This window comes from Anolis sagrei, chromosome 5 (assembly GCF_037176765.1).
Source record: "Anolis sagrei isolate rAnoSag1 chromosome 5, rAnoSag1.mat, whole genome shotgun sequence".
Taxonomy (NCBI): Eukaryota; Metazoa; Chordata; class Lepidosauria; order Squamata; family Dactyloidae; genus Anolis; species Anolis sagrei.
Genome location: NC_090025.1, coordinates 27275863 through 27292533, shown reverse-complemented (window position 1 = coordinate 27292533; position 16671 = coordinate 27275863). Strand labels below are relative to the sequence as shown.

At 39.6% G+C, this 16671-nt stretch overlaps 1 protein-coding gene across 1 annotated transcript in view; it reads right to left on the bottom strand.

The window, feature by feature from the left end:
• The window catches only part of BANK1 (B cell scaffold protein with ankyrin repeats 1), a 192234-nt gene that overhangs the window by 107402 nt on the left and 68161 nt on the right, over window positions 1-16671 (bottom strand). Inside the window, exons 6-7 of the mRNA XM_060779163.2 lie at window positions 9706-9823; window positions 3874-4070 (exon numbers count right to left, since the gene is read on the bottom strand). Coding sequence (XP_060635146.2) covers window positions 3874-4070; window positions 9706-9823 — 315 coding nt within the window. The remainder of the gene's footprint in view (window positions 1-3873; window positions 4071-9705; window positions 9824-16671) is intronic.

The window sequence follows — 16671 nt, the reverse complement described above, 5'->3', positions numbered from 1 at the left end:
AGACATGAATATGTATATTCTGGCTCATGAGTAGCTAAGAAGAAGATGGATATCTTTGTCACAGTGGCACCAATGGGGCATTTCTGCCAATGATTTAGTCTATCAAAGGTTCTTTGTGGTCTAATACAATCAGATCCTTCATTTAGCTAGTGAAAAAGTAGTTCTAATTCAGTTTGATTAGGCATATTTATTTACTTTTCTTTTTTTAGAAGGGCAGTGTTTGATTGTATTTTATAAAATGGCATGATGTAACATGATACAAAAACATGTACTTTGATTGAGCTTTTCCTGCATAGCAGAGGGATGGTCTGGATGGCTGATGTGGTCTGTTCCAACCCTATGATTCTAGGATTCTATGCTTTTTTATGGATCTTTAAGCCATCAAATGCTGTTACTGGTTGAATATGATGTACTTTTGAATAGAAAGGGGCCAGTATGGTATAGTGGTTTGACTCCAAGAGAACAGCCATCTCATCACGCTTAAATCCCACCCCCTCATCCCCCATAAATTTGCTGGGAGTCACAGCTGGCATCAGATGACTTCCGGTTGTCACTGCTCCCCTCCCCCCCAAATCACAGAAGTACAGAGCAATCATGGAGAGCAATGAGGAGAGCAATGATCAATCTCAATAAAATAGTGAAGAGTAGAGACATCACACTGGCAACAAAGAATCCGCATAGTTAAAGTAATGGTGTTCCCCATAGTCACCTACAGATGTGAGAGCTGGTCCATAAGGAAGACTGAGTGAAGGAAGGTAGATGCTTTTGACTGTGGTGTTGGAGGAAAATTCTGAGAGTGCCTTGGACTGCAAGAATATCCAACCAGTCCATACTTTAGGAAATAAAGCCTGACTGCTCATTGGAGGGAAGGCTATTAGAGGCAAAGATGAAGTACTATGGCCACATCATGAGAAGACAGGAAAGCTTAGAGAAGACAATGATGCTTGGGAAAATGAAAGGAAAAAGGAAGAGGGGCTGACCCAAAGCAAGATGGATGGATGGTATCCTTGAAGTGACTAGCTCGACTCTGAAAGAGCTGAAGGTGGTGATGGTCGATAGGGAGCTCTAGCGTGGGCTGGTCCATGAGGTCACAAAGATTCGGAAGTGACTGAACGAATAAACAACAACACAACCATGGGGAGAAATTATGAATTTAGCCAAGATAGTGCTAAGGACCTGTTATTTTGGCTCAAAACAACATGTGATGGGGTCCATGATAGTCTCTGTTCTGTTTCAGAGCTTGCCATGGTGCTTAGCAGTAAGCTTTCCTTAGCAGTGAGCTGTCATCACTTTTACAGAAGTGCATAATAACTCCTTTCCTTCACAAATTTCTTTATTATTATTATTATTATTATTATTATTATTATTATTATTATTATTATTGACAGATATAGTGCAATAGAGGCATTGTAGAATAGTGAACAGGCAGTTTTTCTTTTCTGATTTGTTCCAATTATAACATTGTACTTAGCAGAGAACTGTCATCCCTGTTTATAGAAATGCCTGATTATTCCTTCCTATGGAAAGAAGTGGTTTAAAATAGCATCCCTGTCTCAAGGGTCCAATGGGTTTAGATGCAGAACTATTGCATCCCATGGAAAGGGATTCTGGTAGATTTGCATGAAGAAAAAAAGTGGGGGTGGAGACTTATGTTTGATGACGAAGGTAGCGGGTGCCTATGGGAAAGCACTAAAAATTAGATGAGAGGAGAAAGAAAGAAAAAGAGTGAGTGAGGAAGGTACGATCATCTCCCGATTCTTCTCTTTACTTAATGATATCTGTCAATACTGTTGTCTGATAAGGTCCCAGGACTTGATTCTTGCTCAGCCATGAAAACCCACTGGGCAAGCCATACTCTCTCAACCTCAGAGGAAGATAACCCTCTTTGAACAAACTTTACCAAGACAATGCAGTGATAGGTGAGAGTCAACTTGAAGAAACATAACAACAATATTTGAGTAGACATATGTAGAATTGCACCACTGATATACCAAAAGAGTTATTGCAAAATAGATTGAGGTAACAGTTACATGCATCATGTTATTATTATTTATCATTGTAGATATTCCACATTAAAAAGCACATGTAATTATTGCAAAATTTAAGCATTCTTGTACACAATCATATATTGCATTGCATGTGGCATGCACAATACTGGATGAGCAAATGTTATGATTTTTCTGAATATAACATTTGCAAATTGTTGCTCAAATAAGTATTTATGCACAAGTGCTGTAACAATGAATTTTCCCCACAGGATAAGTGTGGCCACTCAAAATAAAGACAGGTCTGACCACGTTTTTTCAGAGCAAACTAAAAAAAGTTTGGGAAGTCACTAATATTAAAAAGTATTAGGCACTGATAATATAGGAGCCCCTGGGATGAAACAGGTTAAACCACTGAGCTGCTGAACTTGTTAACCGAAAGGTTGGCAGTTCGAATCTGGGGAGTGGGGTGAGCACTCACTGTTAGCCCCAGCTTCTGCCGACCTGGGAGTTCGAAAACATGCAAATGCCAGTAGATCAATAGGCACCGCTCTGGCGGGAAGGTAACAATGCTCCATGCAGTCATGCCGGCCACATGACCTTGGAGGCATCTACAGATAATGCGGGCTCTTCGGCTTAGAAATGGAGATGAGCACCAACCCCCAGAGTCGGACATGACTAGACTTAATGTCAAAGGAAAACCTTTACCTTTACTAATGGACAAAACACCAAATATTGTGTGATATTTTGACCCACTAACACTGCTTTTTGACGTACTACTGTCTCGGTAGTCAATTGCTGATTTGTCATTTTGTAATTTTTTTTAACGAACAAGAAAACATTTTATTTATTTTATATGCTTCCAATGTCTACCAAGAGTATATTATTAAATCATTTTTTTTACAACCATACATGTCAGCTCAGAATCACAAGACAGGGACTCAAAACAGATGGATTTGCAGCACACTTTTCTCAAACTAAAGTACCCATCCAATGAGGTGAAAAAAGAAAACTGATAAGGCAAGACTAGAACAATATTTTACAAGGCAGGCCGCAAACAGAATTATCACTGTTGAGGCTACTCAAAATCATTCCCAATAAACTACAACCAATTTGGACAACAACACTGTCTGCTCACAGGCTCTCTGTAGCATGCCTTTAGGTGGTTCTCCAGACCAACAGGACTCTCCAAACCAATATGGATGGAAGTATTGAATCGAGACCACATTATAAACTCAAAGGCCATCTCTGTCAATCCATGTGCTTTGACAGCACCATCCTAGGCACTAATAATGTCACCTGCAACATTAGAGGTGTATTGCTCATTTTCCGGTGTGATATATGCCATCCTCTAGCAGCAATGCCTCCTGAGTGCACTTTATGCAGGATGTTCTCAGTGCAAACGAATGGAAAGCAATTTAACACGAGCAAGTTAGAAATGGCAGTGCCTGAGAATCAGAGCCAGAATACTTTTAGACTGCCAAGGTACAGAATCACTGATCTCTGAGTAAATGTTCTGGAACAAATGAATTTGAAAGGAAGATTGGAAATATCAAGAGCTGAATTGGGATATATTTACAAATTCCAGTCTATTAGTAGAGATTTAAAAAGAAATAATGGGGATTTTGTTGTACTCTACACATATTGTAATATGATTTTTTTCCCATCACATTTCTACATGTAGCACTCACACCTTTGGAAAAATCTCCGACTTCAATAGAATTAAACTTCCACAAAATAGAAGTTATTGCTTTGATATTTCAGAGGCAACTAAAAAAAACAGACTGTCAATCTTACACATCTCTCTGAAGATTTATGCTCAGCATCACAACATCTTCTAGCAGTCTATTTCACTCTGATCTTAGCCCTAAAGTAAGTTGTTACTTACTGACTGTTCTTTAATGATCTTCTGAATCTCCCAATGGCCATGCTTTTCAGCAAGAAGTGCTGGATTTTCTCCATATTTGTTGTTTAAGCTGCAAGCTAGGATTGCCTCAGGACATTGAAGGAGAAGAGCAGCAAGCTTCTTTAACCCAAATTTTGCTGCACAGTGGAGAAGAGTGGGAAGCTCTTCTGAATGTGAGTCTATATTGTGGGGAGAAGAAAAGACACATGTGCAAATATATCAGTTTTACAAGTCTGAAGTTGCTATTACTACACTGAGACCATTGGGAAGACTAAATATGAATGGAAGATCTACATGGGGTGGTAGAGAAAACACACAGAGAAATTGATGGTTGCACGTTTTTCGGGCTGTATGCCCATCTTCCAGAAGCATTCTCTCCTGGTTTATTTTATTTATCGTATCAGGAACAAACCAATGTATTTGAGAAAACACAAAGTTTAAAAACTTGGCATTCTGTTAAATGTCCTTTGGTCAGTAGCTGGCCAGTTGAAGTGCCTCTGGTGTTGCTATAAGAAGGTCCTCCATTGTGCATGTGGCAGGGCTCAGGTTGCATTGTAGTAGGTGGTCTGTGGTTTGCTCCACTCCACACTCGCATGTTGTGGATTCCACTTTGTAGCCCCATGTCTTAAGGTTGGCTCTGCATCTTGCGGTGCCAGAGCACAATCTGTTTAGCACCCTCCAGTTGCCCAGTCTTCCATGTGTACAGGACGGAGTCTCTCATTTGGTATCAGACATGGATTGAGATGTTGGGTGTTAGCCTGCCACTTTTGGACTCTTGCTTGCTGAGGTGTCCCTGCAAGTATATCTGTAGATCTTAGAAAACTATTTCTTGATTTAAGGCCTTGGTGTGCTGGCTGATATCCGAACAGGGGATGGGCCAGAGATGTCACTACCTTGGTCCTTTCATTATTGGCTGCTACTTCCCGGTGGATGTCAGGTGGTGAAATACCAGCTAGACAGTGTAATTTCTCCAGTGGTGTAGGGCGCAGACAGCCTGTAATGCAGCATGTCTCATTAAAAGCCACATCCACTGTTTTAGCATGGTGAGGTGTGTTCCACACTGGGCATGTGTACACGGCAGCAGAGTAGCAAAGTGCAAGGGCAGATGTCTCACTGTATCAGGTTGTGCCAGTCAGCTTTCATATGATATTGTTTCTAGCACCAACTTTCTGCTTGGTATTCAGGCAGTGCTTCTTGTAGGTCAGAGCACAGTCCAGGGTAACTCCCAGGTATTTGGGTGTGCTGCAGTGCTCCAGTGAGATTCCTTCCCAGGTAATCCTCAGAGCTTGAGATGCTCTTCTGTTCTTAAAATGAAAAGCACATGTCTGTGTCTTAGATGGATTAGGAATCAGCTGGTTTTCCCTGTAATGGGCAGCAAGAGCACCTAAAGGTTTGGAGAGCTTCTGTTTAACCATCTCAAAGCTCCCTGCTTGAGCGATGATGGCATGATTGTCATTATCTCCTGATGTTTTGCCTGCATCTATGGCAGGCATCCTCAGAGGTTGTGAGGTCTGTTGGAAACTAGGAAAATGGGGTTTATATATCTGTGGAATGTCCGAAGTGGGAAATAGAAGGTAGGTGTGAATGTTTCAATTGGCCACCTTAATTAGCATTTAATGGCCTAGTAGTTTTCAAAATGTGACTTCTTACTGCCTAGGGGAATCCTTTGTTGAGAGGTGATTAGCTGTTCCTGATTTTTTCTTGTCTGGAGACAAAAGGTATTTTGTGAACACAATCATTTCCCCCCAAAATGAACTGAATTATTTGCGCCCCCCCCCCAAAAAGGAATTCTTGCACACATGCTACAGTCTGCACTATCATCAAAATGTACACAACACTGCTGTAATCCCATTTACTGGGAGAAAATATTTGAAATTCTCAATTTTGTGCATTGGAAGTAAATAAAAAAAATGCATCTCAACGAAAGTCTGGAGATGAGAAACAGAGCGAGCCCATAGGTTCTTTACCAGAAGCTGATTGCCTGATAGTCATCTACTACTGTATTTCAGAATGGGAATTCTCTTGAGACCTTTGTTAGTGGAGATTTGGTATAGAAACATCTTATTAAACATTTTCCAGGAATAACAATACTGCTAGAAGTGTCTCTGTTTTATTATGCTTTTTCAGATTTTACTTTTATTTTTTTCCATCCTTATTTGCACTTAGAATATTAAACATTAAAAATAATGTATTTTAATCAAATTTCCCTAATTTATTCATTTATTTATGCAGTATACCTAATTTTTCTGTTGTTGACAAAAGCGTGCTCATGTCTCAGTTTTCAACTGTTTGTATCAGTAGCCATTTGCATTTCAAATGGTGTGCATTGTTTTGAATGCACTTTGTTTTCGCTAAACACTCTGTAAACCTCATGCATATATGAATTTTTGAGGTGAAATCAATATCTTCTTGACATGAATTTTGAGAGATATGAAAAGACTACATGTATTGAAACTAAGGAGACAATGGAACCTCACAACCTCTGAGGTCGCCTGCCATAGATGTGGGAGAGAATGGCCATACAGCCTGGAAAACTCACAACAATCCAATGGATTTTTTTCCCCATCCCAGTACATTGCCATTAAAAAGATGCCCAGTAGGGAAAGCCAGGTTAAGTCTTTTATTCAGGTTGATGATCCAATCATGCTGTATTTTGTTGTTTTCTGCCTTCAAATCATTTCCCACTTATGGCAACCCTAAATTGGAGGGTTTATTTCATTAACACCTCAGCAAACAAGAGTCCAAAAGTGGCAGGCTAAAACCCAGAACCTCAACCAATGGCTGATACCAAATGAGAAACTCCCCGCTGGACACACAGAAGACTGGGCGACTTGGAAGGCACTGAACAGACTGTGCTCTGGCACCATGAGATGCAGAGCCAACCTTACGAAATGAGGCTACAAAGTGGAATCTACGACATGCGAGTGTGGAGAAGAGCAAACCACTGACCACCTGCTGCAATGCAACCTGAGCCCTGCTACATGCACAATGGAGGACCTTTCTGCGGCAACACCAGAGGCACTCCAAGTGGCCAGATACTAGTCAAAGGACTAGTCAACTACCAAGCTTGCAAACTTTGTTTTTTTTAATCTGTTTGTTTGTTTTGTTCTGTTAGAAATGTAACACAATGGTCTGGTTGCCCCTGACACGATAAATAAAATAAATTGGAGGGTGAGATTCTGGGACTCAGCTAAGGTTATCCAATGGGCTTCAATGGCCAAGTGAGGCACCAAACCCTTGTCTCCAGAGTTTTAGATCAATGGTCAAACCACAATACTATGCTGGCTCTCCCTCGTGCTGTATATCACATTTAAAATAGCAGGATTCCTTTCCAATAATAACAATTAAGTTTTTTTTACAAGGAGTATCTTGTATAGGGAAGAGAATTAGAGGATAATATTTTGATGTACAATGCGGTATCGTATAAAAAAACTAATAGAAAGACAGCTCTACCATGTAAGCAAGCCTGGTAGACATTTTTTTTATCTGCCAGCTTTAACATTTGTCCTTAGTTGCCTAGCTAAACACAGCATTTCTAGAGCGACTGTTTGGCAGTAATTGGATATATAATGGCTTTTTTCCCATGGCATGGCATTACAACTACAATTCGCATGTGTGAAGAATATTGGTTTGTTAAACATCTGGACCATTTAGGATTGCTGTAATAGCATTTTCACATTTAGGCATGAGGCTGTTAAGCACAGTTGCAAAATAGCAGGTCAAGAACTTACGTTGTTCCATTTGTTTGCTATTTGGGAAGCTTGTGAAGTTAGGTGACTCGAAATCAATTGTTTGTTATAAAGCCTTTATGCTTAGCAGCTAGAGCAGTGATCGTGGGGAAAATGCAGACTTCCTGCTCGGCATCATTAGGCAGATATGTTTTGAAATGCAATAGGCAACTGCACAATGCAACCACAATAGGATAGATGGGCTTGTAGTGTGAGGAGTATTACTCTTGGTTTCTAAAATGTTTGAATTATCTTCCCAGCCCAGATTGGGGACCTGACGTAACACTCGATGCAATAAAAAACCCGTGTCCCAATGTACAGCTTAAAAACAACCACGAAACATATTAAAGATATTATGACTGCTTACTAACAATAGAGAACAACTAGGTATAGTCACAAGCTCTAAAAGAACCAATGAATGCTGAATGAAGGCTGGAGAATGCCAATGGGACATAAACAACAGTATTCATTATATCATTTCAACATGCAATCATGTAAAGATTGTTTTTAGCTATAGTACAAGATTTTTCAGCTCTCAAAAACCGTTCAATTCCTTATCGATTCAGACATGACACATATATTTTACTTATTAAGGGAATGCATATTTCCTTGCTATTATAATGTACTGAATGGGCAGCCTTTATTCCACTGCCACTCCTAATTTGGAGTCCACCATAATTGCAGATAATTACTACTCTTGATCTTGCAAATCTTCATTTTCAGAATCAGGAGAAAGAATATGAATGCATGTGCAGCAATTATCCCAATTAAAACATAGCTTACCACAGTATGAAGTGCTTACATACTGCAATTCTTTAGAATAGAGATAATCTGAGGTATTTGGGGAAATTGGATTTTGGGACGACAGTTCCCATAATCTTCTAGACAGCATGAAACAATCTGCAGGGGTGCCAAACCAGATAGGCGATTCTATGACCTATAGTCCAAAAAGTAGCTTTGGACTGAGGTACATACTGACGCCTCATTAAGGTAAATTATTACTACCTTCCACAGACAAATGAGCTGTTCCTATATGGACATCTAGGCACCCTCATCAGAATATGATGAAATAAATAGGGGTCACATCTGAAGGCTACTTCTGAGGGTACTCAAAGCACCCCCAAATGAAGTAGAATTTCCTAGCACATTATAAGCTAAGATAGAACATTGATGATTATTTCCTAATTTCTTGGAAGGTATGCTATATATGATAGAGCAGTCATGGGCACACTTTCTAACTTGGGGGCTGCATGCTAGCACTCCCTGCTAAGAGGACCTGCTCCCCGGTAATTGATGGATGGATGGAAGGAAGGAAGGAAGGAAGGAAGGAAGGAAGGGAAGGAGGAAGGAAGGAAAGAGAGCAGGAAGGAAGGAAGGGTAGAAGGGAAGGATTGAATAAATTCCGTTGTTGTTGTTGTTGTTGTTGTTGTTGTTGTTGTGTGTCTTGACCCTTTCATAGTGGCTTCATGGCAAGGTTTGTTCACAGTGGGATTGTCATTGCCTTCTTCTGAGGTGGAGAGTATGTGACTTGGACACAAAGTGGGTTTCCATGTCTCTAGAGTTGTAGACTCACACTATACCCCACTATGCTCTCATAAATTTTCTAGTATTCAACATAATGTTACAGCAGACATGCCATTTTCATGAAAATGCTGTTATTATCAGTCTAAGTCTTCTTGAATCAGTGTCATTTGACCATTTAATATATCTTCCTTTTTTTGGTTTCTTTATAGGGTTACTTTTTTGTACTCTGGGTGTTTCCCAAGCCTAAAGATAACTATCTCTTATGTGTGGATGGTGTTGTTTCACTCACATAAATATTAACATACTAGCTAATAAGATCATTATTAGAATAGATCAATTCTTCTCAGGCTATCTGATGTGGGAACCTAGCAGCTATTCCTTTCCAGTGTGCCAGGGACCAGCATTGTCTGCTTGTTTCTTCATGAAAACTCATCAGGGCCATCAGCCAGTGGCTTGAGGACTGGCATTGATCTCATGGACACCAGTATGGATGAATAAATGGTCAACTTATGATTTGTTTTGGCAATCAGCTGGTTCAAAGAGAGCAAGACAATGTACGCACCGGTCTGTTGGTGGTGATCCAGTGATTCATGTGGAAAGCAACCATTAGAGATAACTGGACCTTTCAATAAAAATGTCAGAATGTTATCCACTTTCTCTGCTGAAGAAAACCTGGAAGCCTGCACAAGGGGATGAGAATAAACAAGAAGATGAGAATAAAAGAACCTGAGGATATGCACATTATTGTGTAAAAAAGGAAGAAGTAGTTAGCAAATGTATCACAGGGACCTAAAAGATGAATGAATTGATGATGGCACCAACTTTCGTGCAGTAATATAGCCTACGCAGAATAACAGAATCATAGAGCTGAAAATGGGGCTATTCTGTACAAACTCATGCAACGTAGGAATACACAGTCAAAGCAATCCTGACAGATGGTCATCCAGCAATTGTACTTTTATTTAAAATGACTCAGGAAGAGCCTGCAAGTAAGTAAATGCTGTACCCCATCCTGAGTTTTGGGATGGGGTGAGGTAATTCTTATTGTTACTCTTCTTATTATGTAACTCTATGTATAAGCTATGAATCAGAGGCACTAAGAAACACTGTTAATGCATTGAAAATATACATACCAGGACACTGAAAAGACCAATGTGCACTGGTACCATTATGCATTGATCTTGTTGTGCAATAGTCACTTTGCCAGTTTTGCTATACTCTTATAAAGCAACCGCAGCCCTCTACTGAATGCTGAATGCTGACATTAGGCTAAACGTCCAATTCAAATTCCTTCATAAATATGTCCATTTATGAAAATTGGACTCCCATACAGGAGTTTTATATAAAAACCACTATATGTGTATTAAATAAATAATAAATGCAACTTCTCCTTCTTCTAAAAATAGAATATATAGAGAGGAAGAGCATATACAAATATTTACACGTGCATTTGTTAATGAAGCATGACCAATTTGGTGAACCAAGTTAAAGAAGAGCATCCACTAAAGGCATGCCAACGATTGCTGGAGGAATGGAGAACAGCTGCTCTACTTACTGTTGAAAAATGGAGCAGGAGGAGGAGGAGGAGGGAGTGCAAAATAGTTCTTAAAAATGAAACAACCACTTATAAAAAGGATAAGGGAGGAGTAATTTAGAGGAGATTGTCTAAATAAATTGTTCTAACATTTATTTCTCACTGGAACCAATACAGAGCTCATGTGTTACAATGCTCTACATCTGATATAAATATATGTAAAAGTAAAGGATCGTGACAAGGTATTTTTGTTGTTTTCCTTAGTCTGGGATGTGAAAATTGATTAAAAATATTTATTTATTCATAGGAAATATAGTTTTGTTTGAAAAAAAGCAACAATGTGAAGATGGTTCAACAAGGAAACTGCATGTATGAATGTAAACCTGTCAACAAAATAGATCCAGGATTAACAATAACGTTTATTTTAACTTACTATGTGGAGTATGATCAGGTCTTGTCAGGCCTTGTTGTTTTGTTTCTTATTGTGATATGGCCTAAGGGCTAATCAATAAAATTACTGCTAATAAAGTTTATTTACATTTTTCCAAATTCCAAAATGGCTAAAAGACTTTAGGTTCTTAGGGCTTACTCTGACCTGAAAGCTTGGTTTTTCTACTTTTTCCAGAAAGCTGTTCTTGCTTTTGCAGAAATGTGCCCTATCAAGGAACTCCACATGTATTGGACACCCTGCTGAGTTAATGAAGAGTACTTTTGCACTTTGAACTCTGTTTGCAGCAATTGAAGTACAACCGAGGAAAGGCAGAGCGAGAAGAGATACTAGGCCATTGTAAAAGGAGTTGAAAAACTGGGATAGCAGATGATTAATTGGGACATTAAGAGGGCATGCAAAGACCACACCCTATATGTCTTTTCTAGGATAATGCACCCTTTCCAGTATATTTGTGTTTTCTCTTATTATAGCTCTCCACTGCCCTGAAAACAGTGTCTCTGGGGATTACTTCTATCTGAAGTACTGCTGGACAGAAACACAATATTCTCAGTCCCGTCAGCAGGGATGTGGGAATTTATATCACTGGCATGAGAAATCCACTAACTATATTAAACCTTACTTAACTGGTGTGAGAAATCCACTATCTGTTTTAAGCCTTACTTAATGGAACTGTCCAAAGTGCTGAATCTATCATTCCCACATAGCATCAGTACTTTGGATGGATGATTATAAAGATTTTTTTTATAGCTATAGTTTGTACTAAAATCATCCCACTGCTTAGCACTACTTCCATGGAGACCTAGAATTTGTTCAGTCCTAGTTTGAGAAAATCTTTTGAGAGGAAATTCTGCTTGAGTGGTAATGCAACCAAACATTTCTGAACGGGAGATTAGGCATGAGCAATCAATGTTTCTAAATGTTTCTAAAATACTTACAAAACTAGGGGGTGCTGGTTCTTTGCTTCTACCTCGTTGCTAAAGTTCTGGTGGTGAAAATTTGGTAAGCTTAACAAAACTTTCAAAATTTCATTATGATTTAGGCATTGGTGATTTTTATGACAGAACCAAGTAGGAACTGCCATTTATTACAAAATTTCGAAAGTTTTGTTAGAGTTCTGAAATTTTCACCACCAAAACTTTAGCAACACTGTAGAAACAAAGCACCATTACCCCCTAGTTTTCTAAGTACTTTAGAACCATGGATTGCCCATGCCTACTGGACATATATGAAGCTGTGAGGTCAGATTACTAATTCAGCCAATTCAGCATTGCCTTTTGTGAGTAGCAGTAATTCTTTTCCATTTCAGGGAAATGACTTTGACTAGTTGCAATGAAAAGGGGATACATGGCATTGAATATTAGACCTTCTACATGGAATCCTGCTCAAGTGAATTATCCATCCTCCATAAACTCTGTTCAGCAAAGCAACCCTTAGACTATAAACCCCACAGCCTGTGGCTAGGAGGTTTGGGGAATTGCAACTGGAGAAAACTCGTGTTTCTAAGTTTTGATGCTGGTAGGCCAGGTAGTTTCTATTTTTGAAAGGTCACTGCTGTTATGTGTCTTTTGAAAATAATTTCATTTTCTTGGTATGATTTGTTCAGAGGGGATTTGACACCGCCTTCTTCTAAAGCCAATGATGTCTGACTTGCCCTGTGGGTTTCTATGACCAAGAGGCAATTTGAACCTTGGACTCTATTCACTTTACACAATTATAGCACTGTTATTCCCCTGTTGACTGCTATACAGTAGATTGGCAGCTAATGGAAGGACATTTCGAATTCTTAGCAAAAGCAGTCCAGTGCTTCACTAAACTACAAGCCTCGGGATTCCATAGGATGATACCATGGCAGTTAAAATGGAATAATAACACCATAATTCTGCTATGTGATTGGGATATTAGGGATTCTAGTGTCATAGCCCAATATTCAAACCAATATATCATGCTGACTGGAAGATTCTTAGATTTTCTTTTGAAAGAAATTGCCCATGGACAACAAGTTAAACATGAGCCAGCAATGTCAGGCAGTGGCAAAAAAGCCAATGGGATAAATAGGTTATCGTGTCCAGGGAAGGCATGCTAGCCCTCTATTTTGCCTTGGTCATACCACACCTGCAATCACATTTTGTTCAATTCTGGGCACCACAATTTAAGGGAGATATTGACAAGCTGGAATGTGTCCAGAGAAGGGCAACTAAAATGACCAAGGCTCTGGAGAACAAGGAGCGGCTTAGAGAGCTGAGCATGTTTAGCCTGCAGAAGAGAAGGTTGAGAGAAGACATGATGGCCATATATAAATATGTGAGGGTAAGTCATAGGGAGAAGGAAGCAAGCTGCCCTGGAAACTAGGAGGTGGAACAATGGCTTCAAATTACAGGAAAGGAGATTCTACCTGAACATTAGGAAGAACTTCCTGACTGTGAGAGCTGTTGAACAGTGGAACTCTCTTCCCAAGAGTGTGGTGGAGGTTCCTTCTTTGGAGGCTTTTAAACAGAGGCTTGATGGCTATCTGTCAGGGGTGCTTTGAATGCGATTTTCCCGCTTCTTGGCAGGGGATTGGACTGGATGGCCCACGAGGTCTCTTCCAACTCAAGGATTCTATGATTCATGTTACTTGTGAATATCTTTAAAACTTCAGCATTCTTCTCAAATTAACAGAAAGCTCATTTCCTGTCCCTAATGGATTTTTTAAAAGAATGCAATAAAGATTTTAAGAGTTGAGCAACAATGGAAGTTCCATCTTGCTTACCCTTTTACCCATGTACTTTCAAAAGAACAATGCTGTCCTAAAATGTGTGTTTGAAAGGAATTTACTACAGCCCTTAACCAAGTGCTAATAATGTAATGCATCATTTTTTATTAATCCTTTTGTTATGAGCGTAATGCCTTGGGCGGCAGACATGGTAGATTTGTCACAGGAAAATGAGACTGTCTGAATTACAAACACAGCTATTATTTTTGCTCTTGCTTTGCAATTACGATGTAGACATGTCAAGTGCACTCAGACCAGCCACTGTGGGACAAATGATATTTCAGGTCCTTTCCTCTCCTGCAATGCATTTCTCTCCCCCTCCCCCCATATTATGTGACATTGGCAGAGGCAGCCTGGTTACCAAACTTAAATATATAGAATAAGACATTTGCACAACCTATCCAAAACTCTTGAAAGGTCAAACAGCTGTCATGGACACACACACTGTAACTGGAATCCCTTTCACTAGAAACCATACTGAATTAATTTGTCAGATAATGTCATTTAATTAAGGACTTTATTTGGGGATTCCTGAAGACTGGAAATAGCTGCCAGCATTGTTATAAGCAACTTGGGTCTATATCAATATTTACTTCCTGGAAAAGACCTAAGCATTTCCTTAAATCTGAGAGGAATTGCAGGTCTGACTATTTTGCTTTCTCCTACATTTACAACAGGTTTAAACCAAGGAGCTTTTAATGCTGCCTATGAAAAAAATGTGTGGGTTTTGGGGAAAAAACATTCTTCAAAAAAGATGTGGAGCAAAATTATTTCCCATTTGAACTGGCCAAATTTAATAGGCACATACATGTTTGGCATGGAGAAGCCTTCTCATCATGCATAAGATTGGGAACCTCTGAAAAGAGAGATGGAAATCCTCATCCAGTCCTAACAGAGCTGAATGTGCAGGGATTCATGCACCAACATTTGAGAGCAAAGTTGAGTGTTTACACTTAATCCTATTATGAGATTCCTCCTGGGAAAGGGCTTTAGAAAAGGCTATATGCCTTTTGAAAATAATTCCTTGTGTTCAGAAGTCCCAAATTCAGTTTCTAGCAATTTCACATAAGCTGGTGCAGATTTCTGCCTGAAAAGCTGCAGCATTGCAGTCAGTCAATGTAAGCCTTAATGAAGTAAATAGAGCAATAGTCTAACTTGCTTTAAGGTTTCTTTCTAAGCTCCGTGTTTTACATCTCTTTGTCTGTGTATTGATCCAGTCTTCCTCCTATCTGTTGGAAGTTAAGAGGCATCAATGTTTGGACAGAGTAATTAGTGACAGAGTGTCACTTGAGTTTATGTCTGCCCTTTTTGTTTCTACCCTCTCTTTCTTTCTTTTATCTATGTGTTTTGGCTCTTTCCTGCTTTACAGAGATAACTCTCCCCTTCTTCCAAAAGTTTGTTGATCTTTTATGTCCCCTTGTCTAGGAAGAGAGGATCCATGAGACTCCTGCCTCAGGAGGGCTTATGCCCACACACGAGGGCCAACTTAGGGACTCTTCTATTAAAAATATAGCTAATTTTATTTTACTTATCTCCATTTTCCTGGATTCCCTGAAACAATAAATGTAACTTATTTTTAAACCTCACAAGGGCATCTTGAATGCCTTCCTCCTTTGTATTGTTGAAGGCTTTCATGGCTAGAATCACTGGGTTGTTGTAGGTTTTTCGAGCTATATGGCCATGTTCTAGAAGCATTCTCTCCTGACATTTCGCCTGCATCTATGGCAGGCATTGTCAGAGGTTGAGAGATTTCACAACCTTTGAGGATGCCTGTCATAGATGCAGGTGAAACATGAGGAGAGAATGTTTCTAGAACATGGCCACATAGCCTGAAAAACCTACAACAACCCTTCCTCCTTTATTTGTTTGCCAATAAAATATACATACCAAATATTCCAATACTATCAGCATCCATGTTTTCCCAACAATACCACCCTAGTTCGTTCACTTCAGTATACTACAGTATAACAAGATCCATTGGTTGGAGTGCATAGTGCCACAATATCTTTTGTTTTTTTCCTACAACAGTGCGTTCAAGTTCTTTCTAACTTATGGTGATTCTAAGGCAATAATATGGCCCCCCAGTGGTGCAGTGGGTTAAACCGCTGAGCCGCTGAACTTGCTGACCGAAAGATCAGTGGTTCGAGTGGGGTGAGCTTCCGCTGTTAGTCCCAGCTTCTGCCAACCTAGCAGTTTGAAAACACGCAAATGTGAGTACATCAGTAGGTATCACTTCTGTGGGAAGGTAATGCCACTCCATGCAGTCATGCTGGAATGTCTATGGACAACACCGGCTCTTTGGCTTAGAAATGGAGATGAGCACCAGTTCCCAGAGTTGGACATGACTAGACTTAATGTCAGGGGAAATCTTTACTTTACCTTAAGACAATAATACATAGGAACATAGGAACGGTATAAGGATATGAGACTGGATCTTGGTTGCGATCGAGGCACTGTATGAATGGTTGTGTGTTTGTTATTGGGTATGCTGTGTTTTAATTGTTATTGTTGTGGCAATTAATATTGTGTAAACCGCATTGAGTCACCTATTATAGGTTGAGAAACGCGGTATAGAAATAAAGCAAATAAATAAATAAATAAATAATATCATTGAGGTTCCTTGGCAAGATTTGTTCAGCGCAGGTTTTCCTTTGCCTTCTTCTGACACTGATAGGGTGTGACTTGCCCAAGGTCACCCAGTGGATTTCCATGGCTGAGTGGGGATTCAACCCCTGATTTCAACAGTCTTCATCCAATGCTCACATCACTACACCTTGCGTCACCATTTCCC